Consider the following 21,054-nt stretch of genomic DNA (forward strand, 5'->3'; position numbering starts at 1 on the left):
GATGATTAATAATTGACCTGTTGTACATTCGTGATATGTTTACCGGTAAACTGAATCGAACTTGATGTGCTAATGAACGTTTCTCTGGCCTACAGATCAGGTTTTTTCCCCCATGTTGAACTGATCTTCTTCATATTGAAGTGGCGAGCTGGTAGGACCATTCTTTCTTTTTGGAATCGGGAAATGAGCTATTATTTACCCCATGAAAAACGGAGCGACAGCGGGCCGCTGGAGGTGCCCTGCTAGTAAGATCTCGTTTAAACTGTAAACTGCCATAAAATAAAAACTATAATAGCTAGAGCTGTATTTTTTTAGCTGAAAGTTGAGACTCTCACCTTTCAGCACATCTGTACTGTACAAGTCGATGATGCCATCATGTTGCGTTAAGTGTGTCTATTTCAGTAGAACTTTGACAAGTGGTGAGAAGGTGGCCAGGAGCTGGATGTTGTATTCAGTTAGCAAACATTGTTATATATACACTCCACACAATTTGAAACAAAGTTGTAGGTGTAATGTTTTCTTCTTGTGTGTGTGTGTGTGTGTGTGTGTGTGTGTGGGGGGGGGGGGGGGCGTCACAGGGGGATCTCGCACAGGGCGCCATTTAGGCCAGTTCCGCCTCTGTCTGTAGGTGAAAACTGATCATTCCTGGATGTTACATAAACTATGCTCAAAATGCAAATTCCTGCCTGTCTCAAAAGTTAAAAGTAACAGCGCTGCTGCTGTCTGTGTCCAGCTGCAGCTGAATTCTGCTCAGCAGATCAGCTTCAGCAACTAAGTGAAGTTGGTCCTCCAGTCCACCCACATCAGAAATTCAGCACTAACCACTCTATTTGCATTGCTGCTACTACAAACGACGGCTTTTAAATATATCTGTAACATTAACACATTTCTTATACGTGTGCTTCCTGACAAAGCCATGCTTTGGGCCAGATAAATGAGACAAATGACAGTTTTAACGGGATTTATCTGATCAAGTTTATGGTTTTAAGGTCAGTGTGTCAGGATTATTGCCTCTGCTCCCTGGTTCCCAACAACGGGTCACATTCCTGCTTTTTAACCCAACAGCATCACAGTTTAAGCCCATCTAGATGTTAATAAGCATCAATGTTGATGCTCAAGAGCAGAACTGGGTTATTTATATTAATTCTGTGTGTCATGACGTGCGCAAGTGAGTTGAGCCGGAGGGTGAGGACCCAAATGCCGGGGAAGAAGCAGGCAGACAGGAAACTTAAGGGTTTTAATGACACAGAGCATGCAGGACCTAGAAACAATGAACCGACAAGACACACAGAACTGAGAGGGTTTAAATACATGAGGAGCTGGGACCTTGGGTGATTGGGAGACGAGAGGCAGGTGGGAGCAATTAACATGGACACAGGACTGAACAGAATGGGGAGACAGGACAGAGTGTGACACCGTGGGCTCGTGTAAACTCACAACACTGTAGTTTATGGAAGAACATTACTGCCTTTAAGTAGGTGGACTTTGCCAAAATATGCATTTAAAGATACAAAGATGGAGGTCTGACAACCGAAATAATAAATTAAACAAACATTTCTTTATTTCTGTATAAATATTGTAAACAACACTCTGTGTGCTCCCTAAGAGTCCATTCTGTTAAGGAAAGAAAATCAAACATTTATTTTGTGAAAATCTACAGAATGATGCACAAAGCTGCATCAATACATTATATATAATATAGAGATCATCAATAAAGTAAAAAAAAAAACAAGTACCAGTTTGGGGATTTTTACTGGACTAAATCTGAGGCAGCTTAGATTGTGTCCCATGGCCCTAAAATAAATTATGTTGGTATGAAACTCACTCCAGTAGCTCATAGTACAAGTCTGACCTATAAATTCATTTGTTAGAGGATTGTTTATTTTTTTAGAAAACTAAAAACAAAAACTTTAGTCGACTAAAACTAAGAAAAAAAACAACAACACTGTTTAGGTACAGAAACTCTGAATGTCCCTGAATCCTGATCATAAACAGAGAAAGCTTACATTTTCAGTTTCTGAGACATTAAAAACAAATCTAATTTTTTTTATAAAAAAACTAGTGAAGAGGAACTTCATATTAGCTTCAAATTTTTTTTATTTTCATACAAATCAAAATTGGTTGTCAAGTTGATCTCTATGTATAGAAGACTGCAACTTAAATATTCTCTTTTCATGGAAATACCATACTCTATGACAATAGCTGCAGCACAAATACAATATAAAACCAGGAATAAGCTGGATTAATATATGTATTGATCATGAGGTAAACGCTTCAATGGACAGAAACTGGAATAATAACCTATAATGATAAATAAATGATAAATGATCCACACTTGTATAGCGCCTCTCAGAGTAAGGACTCCAAAGCGCTTTACACTACAGTGTATCATTCATCCATTCACACACACACATTCACACACTGATGGTGATGAGCTACGATGTTGCCACAGCTGCCCTGGGGCGCACTGACAGAGGCGAGGCTGCCGAGCACAGGCGCCACTGGTCCCTCCGACCACCACCAGCAGGCAGGGTGGGTTAAGTGTCTTGCCCAAGGACACAACAGCAGAATTCTCTGTCCAGAGCCGGGATTGAACCTGCAACCTTCTGATTACTAGACAACCCCCTCAACCTGCTGAGCTACTGCTGCCCCAATAATAATGTGAAGAAGGACCGTAAACAGCAAAGACAGTCAAGAGCAAGGCTTTAGCAACATCTTGGTGATTGCTTAATGGTCAGAAATGATCAGCACTTGTAATCGATAAAGAAGGGTCCAATAACCACCAGCAGCAGATACAACTAGAGCAAGATGGATGACGACCAGAGCAAACTCGATGATTGTTAAAATGAACCGGACAAGCTTTGACACAGAACTGTGAAGGAACGAGGTAAATAGGCCAACCAGGTTAAAAAAATGCAGCCTTCTAGAAAGGGGACCTCCTGGGAGTATTTAGAAGCTGGAAACACCTGTTATCAAACAGAAAATAAAACTAAAGTCTCAGACTTCAGTGACCTAAACACCTGGAGGGAAGCCTGGCATAAACAAGAAATCTGTGGTTCACATGGAACATTAAAGGGTCTGTATCATAATATTATACACCTTCCAGAGTAACGGTAGAAACAATATATGATCAAATATTACTGTTCACATTATTAAGATGCTATTTTTTATTAACCTATTTTTTTTTTCGTGAGCAACTCCTTCAAAGTGGAAATAAGACACTTGGACTTGATGAAACCATGCCTCCCCCCATGTAACTTCCACAATAGTACACAGCTGCACACGCGGAGACCACAGATTCACACACACACACGCACGCACGCACGCACGCACGCACGCACACACACACACACACACACACACACACACACACACACACAGCAGATCGTGATGACGCAGCAACAACTCCATCCAAAGATAAAACTACTTTTACTTTTTTACATCTCCTCTCCATTGTCCTGCTGGGGGACTTCAATGCTCACGTGGGCAATGACAGCTTGACGGGGAGGGGTGTGATTGGGAGGAACGGCCCGTCTGATCTGAACTTGAGTGGTGTTTCGTTATTGGACTTCTGTGCAAGCCGCAGTTTGGCCATAACGAACACCATGTTCGAACATAAGGATGCCCATCAGTACACTTGGTACCAGGGAAGCCTAGGTCGCAGGTCGATCATCTGACCTGCGGCTGTATGTTTTGGACACCCGAGTGAAGAGAGGAGCGGAGCTGTCAACTGATCACCACCTGGTGGTGAGTTGGATCAGATGGCAGGGGAAGATGCCGCGTAGACCTGGCAGACCCAAAAGCATAGTGAGGGTCTGCTGGGAACACCTGGCAGAAGAACCTGTTAAGACGGTCTTCAACTCCCACCTCCGGAAGAGCTTTGACCGGGTCCCGAGAGCAGTGGGGGACATTGACTCCGAGTGGGCCTTGTTCCACTCTGCGATTGTTGAGGCGGCTGTTGCTAGCTGGTGGCAACCCCCGTACCCGCTGGTGGACACCAGAGGTTCGGGGAGCCGTCAGGCTGAAGAAGGAGGCCTACAGGGCGTGGCTGGTCTGTGGGTTTCCGGAGGCAGCAGACAGGTACCGGATAGCCAAGCGGGGTGCAGCAGTGGCAGTTGCCGAGGCAAAATCTCGGGCATGGGAGGAGTTTGGTGAGGCCATGGAGAAAGACTATCGATCGGCTCCAAAGAGGTTCTGGCAAACTGTCCTGCGCCTCAGGAGAGGAAGGCAGCAACTCGCTCACACTGTTTACAGTGGGGATGGGGAGCTGCTGACGTCAACTGGGGCTATAGTCGGACAGTGGAAGGAATAAGGAATACTTTGAGGAGCTCCTCAATCCCACCTATGCGCATTCCGAGGGGGAACCAGAGCCGGGAGACCTGGGGATGGACTGTCCAATCTCGGGGGCAGAAGTTGCTGAGCTAGTCAAACAACTACACAGCGGCGGAGCCCCGGGGGCGGATGAGGTTCGTCCTGGGTATCGCAAGTCTATGGATGTTGTAGGGCCGTCATGGTTGACACGTCTCTGCAACATTGCGTGGTCATCGGGGGCAGTTCCTGTGGAGTGGCAGACCGGGGTGGTGGTCCCCATCTTTAAGAAGGGTGACCTGAGGGTGTGTTCCAACTATAGGGGATCACACTCCTCAGCCTCCCTGGAAAGGTCTACTCCAAGGTACTGGAGAGGAGGGTCTGATCGATAGTTGAATCTCAGATTGAGGAGGAGCAATGTGGTTTTCGTCCTGGCCGTGGAACTGTGGACCAGCTCTATACCCTTGCAAGGGTGATGGAGGGGGCATGGGAGTTTGCACAACCAATCCACATGTGTTTTATGGCTTTGGAGAAGGCTTATGACCGTGTCCCCAGGGACACCCTGTGGGGGACGCTCCAGGAGTATGGGGTGGGTGGCTTTCTGTTAAGGGCCATTCAGTCCCTTTACCAGAGGAGTGTGAGTTTGGTCCGCATAGCCGGTAGTAAGTCGGACCTGTTCCCGGTGAGGGTTGGACTCCACCATGGCTGCCCTTTGTCATCGGTTCTGTTCATTACCTTTATGGACAGAATTTCTAGGCGCAGCCGTGGTGTGGAGTGTGTCGAGTTTGCTGGCAGGAGAATCTCGTCTCTGCTTTTTGCGGATGATGTGGTCCTCCTAGCTTCATCCAGCTCTGACCTTCAGCTCTTGCTGGGTAGGTTCGCGGCTGAGTGTGAAGCGGCTGGGATGAGGATCAGCACCTCCAAATCTGAGACCATGGTTCTCGACCGGAAAAGGGTGGTTTGCCAACTCCGGGTCGGGTGAGAGGTCCTACCTCAAGTGGAGGAGTTTAAGAATCTTGGGGTCTTGTTCACGAGTGAGGGTAGGAGGGATCGGGAGATCGACAGGCGGATTGGTTCGGCGTCTGCAGTGATGCGGACGCTGAGCCGATCTGTCGTGGTGAAGAGGGAGCTGAGCCAGAAAGCCAGGCTCTCGATTTACCGGTCGATCTACGTCCCAATCCTCACCTATGGTCATGAGCTTTGGGTAATGACCGAAAGAACGAGATCACGGATACAAGCGGCCGAAATGAGTTTCCTCCGTAGGGTGGCCGGGCTCAGCCTTAGAGATAGGGTGAGAAGCTCGGACATTCGGGAGGGACTCGGAGTAGAACCGCTGCTCCTCCGGATCGAAAGGAGCCAGTTGAGGTGGTTTGGGCATCTGGTCAGGATGCCTCCTGGACGTCTCCCCGGGGAGGTGTTTCGGGCATGTCCTGCCGGCAGGAGGCCCCCGGGTCGACCCATGACACGTTGGAGAGGTTACATCTCCAATCTGATCCGAGAACGCCTTGGGGTCCTGCCGGAGGAGCTGGTGGAGGTGGCCGGGGAGAGGACGGTCTGGAGCTCCCTTGTTGGGATGCTGCCCCCGCGACCCGGACCCGGATAAGCGGAGGAAGACGACGACGACAACGTCTCCTTTAATTTAGTTATACTTCTGCTTCGCCTTCCTTCGGTCTGCTTTGCAGTTTCAGGATTTGAATCTGGGTTCATTGCAACTGCAGCGGCTTTAGTAAAATAAGAAATGTATTCCCTGCTCTCTTGCAATCATTCACAGGGCAGATCTGGCTACATCGTAGCTCATTACCACCAAGTGCCTAAGTATGCGTATAATGAAAACATGCATTTTTACAGAAAACATGATCTGCTTTGTTTTACATTAGTGAAATATTATGGAGTATAAACAATAACTGAGACATGACTGGAAATGTTAAATTTAGATTTTTCATGCAGATTGTTCAGATATAACATTTTCCATGTTTATATAATCCCATCCAACAACTGATTGTGTATCTGATTTGGAGTGATGATGATGATGATGATGTGTGTGTGTGTGTGTGTGTGTGTGTGTGTGTGTGTGTGTGTGTGTGTGTGTGTGTGTGTGTGTGTGTGTGTGTGTGCTGTACATTACCTGGTACAGATGATAGCAATGGCTACCAAAGAGACGATACACACTCCACCAACTAAAGAGCCTGCAATCAGAGACAGCTGCTGCCCGAGCTCAGACTTGTACTCATCTGCAGACAGACACACACACACACACACACACACACACACACACACACACACACACACACACACACACACAAATATAAATTCTATTCAGCCAACAAATTACAAACATATGTTTTGAATCTTAAATATATTTTATTTTGTGACAGGCACCAACATCACTGAGCATTTCTGAAATATCTTCTATAAAATTGACAACGTCCACAAAGTCCTAATTTATATGGCTGTAAGCACAGTGCTAAACAACTTCATTAACCTCCAACCAGATTCACGCTTTTGCAAAACACCATGAGTTCTTTCTCTCAACACCCATTCTCCTCTCCACTAGAAACCCCCTCCACACACTTCAACAAGCCGCCCACACTCTTACCGTCCGTGAGAGTCTGGAAGAGCATCTCCTTGCTGTAGGCTCCATAGCCAGCCACGGTGCGGGCCCTCACCTGGACCACGTAGCCAGTTCCAGGCCTCAGACCCTCAAGGACCACATTAGGAGAATCACTCTGGACCACTGAGCTGTTCAGCCCTGATGACTGGGACTACAGAGGAGGTACAAACAGATATTTACACACGTGGTTAATGTTTTAAAGGTCAACTTACTCATATTTTTAATACATTTGCAGTGGTCCCTAGTAAGAATGAATGCCTTGTAAGTCATTCTCTGGGGAAAAAAGCTCCAGAGCTCCTGTTTGAGGACTTCCACATTGCTTCTGTCTGCGATCTTCTTCTGTAGTGTCCTGGCTATCATCTCCAAAGATCACCAGAATCTTTTGTGATTCCCTTCTTCTGCAATCGCTCAAGAAGATCTAGCTTCCTATTTGCTTACGTGCGCAGCGGCATGCTAGTCCTGAGCGAAATGCTGATTCCAACCCGAATGCCTCCAGCATCAGAGGCAACCCTATTCGGTTCTGGTTCTGCTGGACCTGATTGCAGCCTTTGATGCTGTTGACTATCACCTGCTATAGGCCGAGAGACTGGGTAGGTCTATCACCTATCATCGCATAGGTCACCTTTGGTCTTTAGCCTGGTTGTGCAACGCACCAGGCTAAAGACCAAAGGTGACAGATCATTTGCTGCTGTGGCCCCCAGACTCTGGAACTCTCTCCCCCTGAGCCTGAGATCAGTGGACTCCTTTAAAATGCAGCTGGACTCATCTGGTCAAGCTGGCTTTTGTATGACCTTCTTCACCACTTTCTCTTTATTCTGCTCTCCCCACCTATTCCACCTTCCTCAGGATCCACTGATTTCCCCCTTTCCTATTAACTCTCTCTCTTTCTTAACATATTTTTTAATCACAATTGTCTATTTTTGCTCATTTTAAATTTATTTTTAAACATTTTCTAAATGCTTTTTTATATTTTTACATTTTTTTGTTTTTGTGAAGCGCCTCGTGATTTTTATCTTGAGAGGCGCTATAGAAATTATATTTTTTTCTTCTTATCAGGAACTGCTCCGGAGTCATTTTCCTCTTATCTGTCTGAACTTTCCTTCTCTGTGGCCATCTCCAATTGTCAGTCCTCCACCACCTCCCTCACTTATGGTGTCCCACAAGGTTCTGTACTGGGGCCTCTGCATGGACATGCACCATCATACATTGGTGATCTTTTCAGTCCCTACAACCCCCAGCAGGTCCCTGAGGTCCAGTGATCAAAGCCTACTGGTTGTGCTGCACCAGGCTAAAGACCAAAGGTGACAGATCATTTGCTGCTGTGGCCCCCAGACTCTGGAACTCTCTCCCCCTGAGCCTGAGATCAGTGGACTCAGTGGACTCATTTAAAAAGCAGCTGAACACGTGTTCAGGCTGGCTTTTGTCAGACCTTCATCATCACCTTCTCCTTATTCTGCTCTTTCTACCTATTCCACCTTTCCCGGGATCCTGATGTCCTTCTTTCTTTTTCCTACTCTCCCCTTTCTTACATATTTAATCACAATTTTTTTTATAACTTTTCCCGTTTTAATCATTTATTTAAATACTTTTTAAAAATCTGTTTTGCATTTTGAATCTTTTGGTCTTGTGAAGCGCCTCGTGATTTTTATCTTGAGAGGCGCTATATAAAGGATAATTTCTTTCTTTCTTTATTTCTACTAGTCGAGATTCAAATCAGCTGTGTTCATGATCTAAAACATGCAGGAAACATGTTGGAACCAAACTGCAGCGCCAGGTATGCCAGCTCTAAATCCCAACAGAGCAGCTCGCCAGTCTGAAGTTGCTAGTAGAATATTCACAGGGGCGATAGGGGCTGGGTGGCATTTCATTAACCCTGTAAAGGGTCATTTTAGCACATACCGGCTCAAGAAAATGATTTAAAAAATATAAAAAGTTGCAAAGTAAGGCTTTAAACTTAGAGTGACTCATTATTAAAAACAAAAAATAAAACAATAAGTAAAAAATCATTTAACCTGTTTGTTAAAACTAAAATCACAGCAAGCCGGATCGTGTTAAACACATTTAAAATCCAGCTCCTTTTATGGATGAATTGGTGGAAGACTCTTCCTATTTAGGATTAGGGTAAAATATAGAAGACATTTTCATGTATTATTGTAAAACTAATGCACAGAAGAAAAGGTGAAAAGCAAACATTTGGCTGCGCACACACTGAACAACAGCTGCTGCTTTTATTACCCTCAGTGGGTGGAGATGCTAAAACTGGTTTCCACTCTTAAACTGCAGGAATAAAAATAATTCAGAATGAAATTGAAAACACTCCAACAGCTTTTTCAGGCGTGCTGGATTTGATTTGGTGAGTTTTGAAGGATTTATCCGTTCATGGGCAAGAAAACAGATATGAGGCATATTGATGTTGTTCCCCTGAAATTTAATCCCACAGAGAACATTATGAGTTCATTTAACTATTATGTTTACCTCGCATCCATACAGAGACAAGAATAGGTATCAATCTCAGCAGCCACTACAAAAGAAAAGTTAAGAAAAATGACCACAAAAAATAAAATAAAATAAAAACACAATCATTTACTGTTTATATTAAAATTCACATTTTCTAGGAATCACTCATAAAAATACCGTTTAATGAATCCTCATTTAAGTTATTTATGAATGCTTCCAAAATGACTTCCTATCTCTGGCTCCTTCAAAGGCAGATCGAAATCTGGGTGTTGTGATTGATGAACACCTGACCTTTAAAGATCATGTTGCCTCTGTTGCTCGTTCATGCCGCTTTACGCTCTATAACATACGAAAGATCAGACCATACCTAACACAACATGCCACCCAGCTCCTGGTGCAATCTACTGTCATCTCCCGCCTCGATTACTGCAATGCCCTTCTAACTGGTCTTCCAGCCTGGACTGTGAGACCTCTTCAAATGGTCCAGAACGCAGCGGTGCGTCTGGTCTTCAATCAGCCTAAAAGAGCACACGTCACCCCTCTGTTCATTGAGCTCCACTGGCTACCGCTAGCAACACGCATCTAATTCTAATAGCTAACACTAGCATACAAAGTCCGAGATGGTACGGCTCCTATCTACCTGAATCCTCTTGCAAAGGCTTACGTCTCGGCCCGGCCGCTCCGGTCATCACAGGATCGTCGGCTAGCATTGCCTACACCACGCTCAGGACAATCCAGACTCTTCTCATGCATCGTTCCACAAATGTGGAATGACCTTCCAAGCACTACCAGAACAGGGACTTCCTTTTCGACTTTCAATTTTCCTGAAGACCCTGCTCTTCAGAGAGCATCTTCTTAACTAGCACCCTCCCTGCACCCGTCCCCCCTCTCTACTGTCCACTCCTTGTTCCCTCCTCCCCATGATTGATGTCAAGTTGTTGTTGTTATTGTTGTTGTTAGCCTCTAGGGCAACATGCCGATTATCACTTGTAAGTCGCTTTGGACAAAAGTGTCTGCTAAACACATAAACATGTTAAACCCCTAAATCTAGAGTTGCAGTGTCATTTGGAAAATGTTTTCTTTTACTCATCATAAACTTGTTTTATCCCGTTTTGTGTTTCAGACATATTTTTGTCATTTGCTTGTATAATAAAATGAGTCTCATGCATGATCCAATGTGTAGTAGAGGGTTTACACTGTTGGATCATGCATGAGACTGTGTCATCAGGCCACAGAGGGCGACACCGTCCTCTGCTGCCCACGGATAAACGAAGAAGGAAGTGATGTCGCCATTAGCGGCTAGCTCTGATGAAGACTGCAGGAGTGGTCGAAACTGTCAGCATGGTAAATAAACCTTTGCTGTGTCAAAAAATAACCTAAAAATGCAATCAGACGAAACACACCGAAAAAGATTTTTAATCACAATTTTTTTGTTTTCCCATTTTTTATGACAGCAATTTTTACATTTCTTTATTATTTTTCATTTTTTAGTTTTTGTGAAGCATCTCATGAGTTTTATCTTGAGAGGTGCTATACTGTATAAAAACACATTTCTTCTTCTAGTTAAAGAGCAAGACACCCCCAAATCAACTTTTTTTCTGATAAACTATATAAATGCTTGTCTAATCGTGCTGCAGACACATGTATTCAATAAATTTGCACTTTAGTGCATTTTAGTTCAAATAAAAAATTTCTGCCTGGAACTGTCAGTGTTGTGACGTTGTCAGGTAGAAACTCTGCACTGCAATTTAATTTAAATCTGCCATTCCTATTGGCTAAGAGGTACCCTAGAATGTTAGCTGGTACCATATGATGTCACAATGTCGTTGTGAGCCTGTGTGTGTGTGTTTGTTAGGCAACAGCATTTATTGCATTTTTCTAACAGGAAGTGGGAGTGGAGTAATACTCTGGTAGGGGTGACTTGCTCTTTAAAGAGTAGAGTCTTACCCCATTCCCACTTTGTGTTTGAAAAATGCAATAAATGCTGTTGCCTGGCAGACCGAGAGGGCAGAGCCACTAACATATACACGTACACAGTCTCACGTTATGACATCATAACGCTTCATAGCGTACCTCTTAGCCAACAGAGTTAGGGTTAGCAGATTTAACTTCAAATGCAGTCAGAGTTTTTACCTGAAGATGGCACAACACTGACAGTTTTAGGCTGAATAGTTAAATGTGAACTAAGATGCACTAACGTGCTACATTTTTTACTACATGTGTCTACAACACGATTAGTCACTCATTTACATAGTTTATCAGCAAAAAATAAGTTGACTTGGGGGTGACTTGCTCTTTAAATAAAGAAGCATAAGGCGGCAAAACACCATTGTCCTTGGTGATTCTGTATGTCGTGGGCCAAACACCTGGTACCCAACATGACAAAAAGTTGTTGCTTTGTAACATAAAACCATAAAAATCAGGCCTAAAATACATGAGAGTGGGTCTAAGTATCTGGCTGATGCCATATTAGATGCCATGTCTCCTTATACGGGAACCCATGAGGACAAAACGCATTTACTGATTCGTAACAAACGGTTACAAAACTTTCGTCATTCTTAAACTTTGTATTTTCACAAATTTACCTCCTGTTGTTGCCAGTGATGACAGGGAGTCTGATGTTCTTGTTATTTTGCCAAAGTTTGCAATTGCTGGTTTTTTTTCTTCCCCTAATGGACATCCATTGGTAAGGTTTTACTCCAACACAAAAACACTGCTTGCTTGCAACAGTTTAGGCATTTACTGCCCCCTATTGCCAGGAAAAACACACACTGCCACTTTAAGCAACACTACTGTATATCATGAACACGGAAACACCATTTTTGTTCTATTTTTCCTTCAGTTAATTATTCTTCTATTTTGACCTCATTCTCCTCTCATTCATGTCTAATCCCTCTCCCTGGTCATCATTCTTATCCTTCCTCCTTTCCATCGACTCATCTCTCCATCCTAATCAAGCACAATATTTCCCATAATGCAGTTAATTACTTATTACAGACACAGACAGGTGAGCCCGTGGATGTGTCTACATCCCTCCTTCCTCCTGATATCCTCTTAGGCTTTTACTTCCATCTATACCCCCCTGACACACACACACACACACACACACACACACACACACACACACACACACACACACACACACACACACACACACACACACACACTCATTTTAGACATCCTATTTTCTGTCTTTTCCTTTCAGATAACAAGGATTTAGTAAGACAGCCTAAAAGGAAAAGGAGGCAGAATAAAAATAAATAAATAAATGCAATGGTGAGGACATGAAAGGAGAAGCAGGGATTCAAGACATGAGGATGAAGGATGGAGGGGTGGGGAGGTCGATGGCGTACTAAAGATGGTGGTGATGAGGAACACCGCGCAGGAGATGAGAGGGGAAGGGAGAAGTGGGAGGAAAATTGCCGCTAGATTGAGGAAGAAGAGAAAGGGTTATCAGAAAAAACAGAGTTAAAGATGATGGAGGTTCTATATCATAAATATTCATCACCAAAACCCATTTTCTCCATGTCAGTCATTAACCCCGTCCTGTGCGTGGGAATATTTATCATTATAGAGCTAAATATGCTGGCCTTGTAAATATTGTTGCTTTAATTTACTCTGCCTAACGCTGTAGAGCTGCAGTGACACCGATACAATACTAATAATCATGATTAGGAAATTACTGGAGGAAAGTGGACATCTACAGGCTATATTTGTGTGTGTGTGTGTGTGTGTGTGTGTGTGTGTGTGTGTGTGTGTGTGTGTGCGTGCGTGCGCGACCGGGGAGTGGCTCTATACTTGCCAGTGTAAAAGAGGTTAGAGGCCAGACCATCTGGGAAGGCCTGGTAGCCAGAGATAAGTAGCAGGCTAAAAAAATCTTCTTCCATATCAAATTTACTACATTAAAACTCATTATCTATAGAGTGGGAATGAGGAGGGTGAGGGAGGAATTGGAGAAGTGATGGAGGGGGAGAAAGGTGAAGAAATGGTGAGAACAGTCTGTTCTCTCTCAGCAGGCTCTCCACGTTGCTCCCACAGTGCATCTTCACGTATACGACGAGCTGAAATTAGGTGTAATGTGGTAGACTGTTTACGGCGTCAAATCCAACACGTTAAATAACTTCTGTATGAAATTGTATCAGAGCAAAATTAGTAAACAGAAGATTTACTTAGAAATTGTTTCCATTTTTCCTTGATTTAAAGTAACATTGTGTCGTTTTTTACCAATAATCTCTGGAAATATCTATTGAAATGTTGCTGTAAAAGAATTAAAAGATACCCAGCTGCTGAATCTACACTTGAGTTAGATTCTCTATGTTCAGATCTGGCTTTCTGTCGCCATGCAAGTCTGCTGTTAAGGCTTTCTGCATCATAGTGATCTGGTTCTTACAGATTGGGTCCGATAGTGCACAGAGGCTGCTGCTTCTCTCAGAGGCAGGCATCCTGAGCGGTTCATTTCCAGATTGTTTAATGGTAATTATACACATAAAATACATTAGTAGTAGGATTCACACTTAACGTGTTTTGCAGAATGCAATTCAATTTAATTCAGATTATTTAAAGAGCACCATTCACAACCAGTCGCCTCAAGGCACGCTAAGTAAACACCCCAACTGAGCCTAAACATCAGTGCATCCAGTTCAGTTCATTATGCCAATTAGTTAAAAGTTTCCTATGTAAGGAACCCTGCAGTTTGCATCGAGTCATTGTACAGGCGTCTGTGTATTTCCATTTATCCTCACACTAGCAAACATGTAGCAACATAGGGAGGAAAACTCCCTTTTAACACGAAGACACCTCCAGCTGAAACTGGTTCAGTATGATCAGCCATCCGCCTCAACTCACTGGATTGAGAAGTCACAATACACAGATGAACTGGTAGTAGTACTTTCTATGTTAGAGAAACAAGTACAAATACACATACTGATATATTTCTGCAAGGGGGCAAATGAGGGAAGTTGCAAAGTAATGACTGAATTTGATAAGTATCAAATGTTGTTTTTATGTTTGATCATTTTAAAATGTTTTGGTCAATTTTTCAGAAAATTTGATATATATACATATACTGTGATGGACTGGCTCTCTGTCCAGGGTGTATCCTGCCCGATTGCCCATTGACCGCTGGAGATAGGCAATAGGCACCAGCCACCTATTATTCTATTATTATTATTCTAACCCTTAGAATATTAGTTTCTGTCGAACTTGACTCTTAAATGCAACATAAATTACATTTATCTGCTGCAGGTGATTATTGCAGCTGTAAAAAAAAACTACAGAAATATTTTTGAATAAGTTTTAATGTAAAAATATTGTAAGAATTAAAAAAGATTAGTGAAGACATCATGCAGCACTTTGGTCTTGGCTGGTTTTTACTAGCTGCTGTAACGTGATGAAGGAGCTATTCCACCAAGGTTATTTAACCTCTCCACAGATGCCTCTGACACAGTGCTCGAGTGCATGAGACAGCCTCAAAGTCATGCATTTGCTTCTAAAACTGTTTACTTTCCAGCAAGAGAAGAAAGAAGATAAAAGACTCTTTTCTTTAATTAAATCAAAGAACTCTATTTTTAATAAAGCTATTCAAAACAACTGTTAGTCAATAATACAATGTTGACCGATCTGTGAAATAACAATGTTATGATTAAGTAAATGACTTTAATCTAGTGCACTAGACACGCTGATACACATTGCTGTTGCTGATCCAATCAGAACCTTCCTAGTCTGAAACGTGGCATAGTCTCTGTGGTGTTTATAAATCTGCCAGCTTTGATTCGACCAGAATTCAAAACATCCAGATTAATAAAGCCAGTTCCAACGCCATCTTAGTTCGGTTCTCAAGATCTCACTGGAGTTCACCACATGCTAAGCGAAGTATCGGACCGGCCATCCGACTTCCCTTTTTAAGCTAGGAAAATCTGTTGCATTTTACCAACCGAGCAACGGTTCCTTTCAGAATAAAAGCTGAACTCACTGACCCAAGGAGGGTCCCTTTTGACGCTGTGAACCACCAGTCGCTTTTACCTGGAGACGATCCAAAGACTGGTTTGTTGTGCTGCCGACGCTGTTTCACCGGCTCCAGTACGAAGCAGGGTCCGTGGACCTGGCACTCCAGATCTGTACGGAGGTCTCATTGAGGGTATGTGTGGATGCGACAAATATGGCGTCTCATGTGTTTATGAAACTCCGGTCAAACTCTGATCGTAATTAGAAGCAAAACATCATCCCTCACTCAGACTTGCTTGTCCGGATACGAGAGTTCTGATAATAACACCCCTCACACACATCATCCCCCAGACGTCTCATTCATACCAGATACTTCCATCATTAGTTAGAGTTAGTCTTGTTTAAATTGTTTAAATTATTTAGTAATACATCATCTTAAACGTTTAAAGGACTCTCTTCTCTTGTCTCTCAGTTAATACAAAGTGTCACAAATCTCCACAATAAAAAGTTCCAATCTTCTGGTTAAATAACTCAGTGGTCCGTAAGATTGATTCCGTACTCGATATGCAATCTTAATGTCTCACGGTCCTTAATTAGATGTAAATTAACTTCATTACACTGCTAACACACCAGTCCCAATAGGCATGGGCTTCAGTAGCATAAAAAATGTTGGGGAACACGTCCCCTTCGGACATAATGGTTTTAACGCCTCTGACCATTTCTCTGAACAGAGCTTTTTCCATAGAATTATTTTCAATGAATGAAGGAGGATTTTTAAGGCTTACAAAGAAAAACAATTCAAAATGTTTAAAATTGCTCTGCAAAGAATGTTCTGTATCTAAAATCCAAATTTCATCTCTGCACAACAACGCTGTGGTGAAGTGGAGGAAAAAAACTCCACAGAAAGGCTGGAGTGACCTTTGAAGACAGCATAAGAAGCGGAGACATCTGAGGATAGAGATAGAGACTCCTTCCCAGTGGCTCCCTTTGGAAATTGTCTGCAAATGTTCACAGGCTGGAAAGCCCTGGGGTTGACTCGGAGGGTGCTGCAGGAATCACATAACGGATGTGGCTCTCCAAACACCTCAGGATCCCCAGGAGGAGCTGGGAGACATGGATAGGGAGAGTGGCATCTGGGCTCCTCTGACCTCACCTCAGGCAGGAAGCAGGATGGACACAGAGAGGGGAAGAAAACTAAACTTCCAAACAGTTGAGAAAAAAAAGAGAGACACTATCTTAAAATACACATCTTAAAAATAAAAATGATCAACGTAATTAAAAAACGTTAAATCGCCAGCATTCTGTGTGGATCAAACCCTTTCCTGAGGTGTCCTGGGGTGTCTCTAGAGGAAAGCTTCTGTCCGTCACAGATAAGGGAATGTGGGTAATGCCAGTGGGATGTGCTGACTTTTGGCACGTACGGGTGTCCACAGAGACCTGAAGCCTAAGTCAACACGAAGATTAATCTTAGAGACAATCTCACTCAGCAAACAAAAGGACAATAATATTAGCGGCTGCAGTGCCGGAGCAGGGTCGCATTTCTGGACTTGGAATTTGGGCAAATAGGTAAAAAATAAACCCGTGAGAAAATAAACTAAAAAAAAGGGCAGATTTTTACTCTTCTAAATAACAAAAATGTGTTAGCTGTTTCATCATCAGCATACGTCATGAAAAGTATTCAAATGGGACAAGATTAGATGCTGAGCTTCTATCTAAAGGATTTTTTTAATCTGTAATTTTGTTGAAAGAGGCCAGCGTATCAGCTGTCTTTACATCCAGGGGGAAGCTGTTCCACAGGGTGGGAGCCGCTACAGAGAAGGCTCTAGCGCCCTTGGTTTTGAGTCAAGATCTGTGTGTGGCTAGCAGATAGAGATCAGCTGATCTAAGCGCCCTGGACGATACATACGGCTGAAAAAGGTAGCTCAAATTGTGGATCCTACCCATGCAGACATTTATAAATCAGCAATAAAATCTTAATCCTGAACTTAACGGGAAGCCAGTGGAGGTCAGTCAGCACTGGGGTGGTGTGGTCACATTTTCTTGTTCCTATCAGAAGGCGAGCTGCTGCATTCTGGACTTTCGGTAAACAACCTAAAGTGACCTGTGGCCAATGTATAATGCGTTATTGTCCAGCCGAGAGGAGATCATGTTAGGGATGGGTACCTTTGACATTTGAATCGATTCGGTACTAATTCCCGGTACCTAGGAATCGATACCGGTACTTAACGGTACCAATTTTCGATACTTTTGAGTGTTTATTATTTTAATTCGCTTTTATAATAAAATATATATTTTTCTCAATATATAACCATATTTGATAAATATCATGATAAATAACATATAACTGTTTGTATTTTAACATCGTTCTTGTAGTTTTATAAGCTGATAATTAAACTGAAGCAAACATCTTTACTGTGAAGTAAATTTACTGTGTATTTTCATTCCTTTTGCCGTCTTTTTTCATTAGATTTTTCTTACTGGGAAGTTAGAATTTCCGAGGAGAAAGCGAACGCACCATTAGCTGATAACAATGGTGGCAATGGAAGCTAACATATCAAGCTAACGTTATCTTAAACAGTTTATTTAGCTGCTAGAGCAGATTAAAACAATGATGCCTCACACTTAGATCGTTGTCGCTGGTTTCGTCTTCACCCAATCTTCTGTCGCATTTAGTAAAGTGAAGCCAAACTTTAGAGCGCGTTCATGTTCTTCTAGTCGGAAATTTGGAGTTCCGAGGAGAAAGCGAACGCACCATTAGCGAAACGGAAGCTAACATATCAAGCTAACTGTGTCTTAAACATTTTATTTACCTACCGGAGCAGATTAAGATGAGGATGTCTCACTTAGATCGTTGTCGCTGGCTTCATCATCACCCAGTTACCCATCACATTTAGTAAAGTGGACCCAAGCTTTAGCATTCGTTCTTTCTACCATGCTGCTCTGTTTACAACTGGCTCGCAGTGAGTGACGACATAACGTTCTTGTGCATGCGCAGCTGTTTTGGCAAGTTCTCATTATGAAGGACGGGTACCGAAACGAGGCACCGTTTGAAATGACATGAATCGGTGCTCTGTCGGTACTATGGAATTCGGTTGGTACCATAAAAGGTACCGAATTCGGTACCCATCCCTAATCATGATACAAATAAAAGTCACAAAAAGATCATGAGGAACATAGGCCCTAATCCTACTGCCTCAGCTGGAAGGAGCTAGTCTTCACCACTGCTCTGACCTGATCTGAAAAAGTGAGACCTGAGTCAAAAACTACCCCCAGATCCCTAACTGTGGGATGACAGTAGAACCAATCAGCAAAGCTGCTGTTATTGTTAAGCAGTGCAGCAGATGACCCAAAGACAATTATCTCAGTCTTGCTCTCATTCATTTGAGGAAATCTGAGTCAGACCATGCCTGGACATCTTTAAGGCAGTCTCATAAGTCCTGAGACAGAGTCACTGTTAACTGGAATGGAAACATAAATCTGCAGGTCATCCGCACATGCGTGAAACTGGATCCCATACTTTCTGAAAACCGACTCTAGTGGCAACATATAGAAGGATTCATAAATACCTTGGCATATCTAGTGATAGCATTCTTGGGTGTTTTATGGTAAGGAGCACATACTACACTTATTACGGTTATATGCCTCTTGTATTAGAGGGAGTGCAGTTTTTCGCCTTGCTTTTAGCTTGATGTCATAGTTTCTGAATGACATTAAAGGAAGTAAAATGCCGTAATTGACTCCTTATTCACTTATCACCTACATTTCACTGTAATATCGAGTTGTTGGTGATTGAAAAAGTAGCTTGAGATTTTTTTAGAATGACTATTTACTTCTAATACGCTGTTAGCCTTGTTGGCTCACTGTTAGCCTCTAGCCTCCTTTAATTGATATCTGGGAGTAAAACTATTCACAGTGGGACCCACAGCCACCGTGAAATGTAGGGCACATGTGGGCCCCATCGTCTGAGGCCATGTAGGGGCCCAACAGGGCTTTGCCCACATATGTGGGCCATCACTGTGGGGCCCTCGTATGCCCCGTATTTCACGGCGGTACCCTGGCCTGCTCATGTGGGCTTACCGCCATGGCCCCACTGTGGCCCACTGCTGTGGGGCTCGCATGTGCCCTGCATTTCACAGTGGTACCCTAGCATGTTCAGGTTTCCATTTCCTTTATTTTCTTTATTAATGCGCTCACACATTCACACACTGCTGGTAAGGATAATCTATTAATTGGCCAGTGCTGCCCTTTGCGACCAACTTGGGGAAGTTGGACTGAGCGGAGCTGTGCTCGAACCCACAACCTTCTGATTACTTTACAACCCTCTCTTCCTCCTGAGCTACTACTGCCTCATCGTTACAATCACAAAATATTATAATAACTCTAATACCTTTTTTTGTCAAACTCCAGTTTTCGAGGGCTTCTATACCATGTTTTCATGGTTTCTCTGTTTCAACAGACCTGATTTCAATCAGCAGGTGATTAACAGGCTTCTGTAGAGCTTGATAAGCGCTGCACAGGTGAATCAGCTGTGTTGGAACAGGGAAACAACAAAAAGATGCAGAATACTGACCTTCGAGGACTGGAGTTTGACACCCCTGTCTTATTTAGAGAATCATGTATGTTAGATTAAAAAAACTAGGGATGTCACGATCAGGTTTTTTTACCCTCAAGTCAGAGTCCGAGTCATTTGATTTTGAGAATCTGCCGATACCGAGTCCCGATCCGATACTTTCGATACATAAATAATAAAGAAAGAAAGAAAAGGAAGAAACTGTTCCAGAATGTTCCTTATTTTTTATTTAATTACCTTTTTATTTTAATTTTTAACAACAGATCACTTCTGTGAGGTAGCTTGAACAATCAAGTAATAAATAACATAAATTCTTCACTTTTGGACTTTATTGCAAATATAAAAAGTCTAATATAAAAACAGATAGCACTTCAACTTTACCTGGCAGGGGTCTATTCCGCCTCGGCCCCCAGAATGCTTAGATACGTCCCTGCGCATGGGATGGAGTTTTGAAGAGGATCTGAATTGTATCAACTATATAAATACTACATGCTGATAAATTATTGCTTTATACAGGTAGAAACGTGTAGTGGGATAAATCTACCCACATTTTACTTTGTTAAGAACTTTGTTTTGTTTTCCTGTCTTCCTGTCCTGTCTGTCTCTGATCTTCCTGCATCTCCCAGTCCTCCAGAAAAACTCCTGCCTGCTTCTGTCTTCATCACCTCACAAGTAACTTTTTTAACCAGCAGATCAAATTGATCTATCGACCGCAAAAAAGCGGAGTGTGCGCCGCGCCGCCCGGCTGCGCCAGTGACGAGCGCTGCAGCGCGAGCGCGTCCACACGTCATGCTCAAATACAGACAGAACTTACCAGAGAGAAAATGAACGGACACGAACGACTGTGTGTTAATTATATATTTTTTGGTGACGCCACTTAGAAACTTAGAAAATGTTACTGTGGCCGTGTGCAGAACACAGCTGGAGGTCATGAATAATCAGCGGTCTGCCTGCCGCTCTCTGCATCTCTGCTCAAAAGAATCCCCGCTACGCTGGGTCCATATAAATAATATAATAAAGGTAGAAACTGGATCTCTTTTGTTCTCCTGTAAGTTAAGGGCATCAGGGGAGCCTGACAACCTTTAAGGAGAACCAAGTTGCTCTCCTGTAATTTGAACCCAGGATCCAACTCCGGATCGGGGCTTGGATCGGGAAGTAAAGCCTG

At 43.1% G+C, this 21,054-nt stretch overlaps 1 protein-coding gene across 3 annotated transcripts in view; it reads right to left on the minus strand.

Annotated features, from left to right (window-relative positions):
• LOC107392953 (ephrin type-B receptor 1) overlaps nucleotides 1-21,054 on the minus strand; it is a 182,102-nt gene that overhangs the window by 50,375 nt on the left and 110,673 nt on the right. For all 3 annotated transcript variants that reach the window (XR_011521423.1, XM_070554283.1, XM_054752090.2), the window contains 2 exons: nucleotides 6,905-7,070; nucleotides 6,434-6,539 (listed from right to left, as the gene is read on the minus strand). Coding sequence is in view for 2 of the 3 variants with exons in the window: in XM_070554283.1 (XP_070410384.1) it covers nucleotides 6,434-6,539; nucleotides 6,905-7,070 (272 nt within the window). In the remaining variant the exon portion in view is untranslated. The remainder of the gene's footprint in view (nucleotides 1-6,433; nucleotides 6,540-6,904; nucleotides 7,071-21,054) is intronic.

Source organism: Nothobranchius furzeri, chromosome 8 (genome assembly GCF_043380555.1).
Source record: "Nothobranchius furzeri strain GRZ-AD chromosome 8, NfurGRZ-RIMD1, whole genome shotgun sequence".
NCBI classification, from domain to species: Eukaryota; Metazoa; Chordata; class Actinopteri; order Cyprinodontiformes; family Nothobranchiidae; genus Nothobranchius; species Nothobranchius furzeri.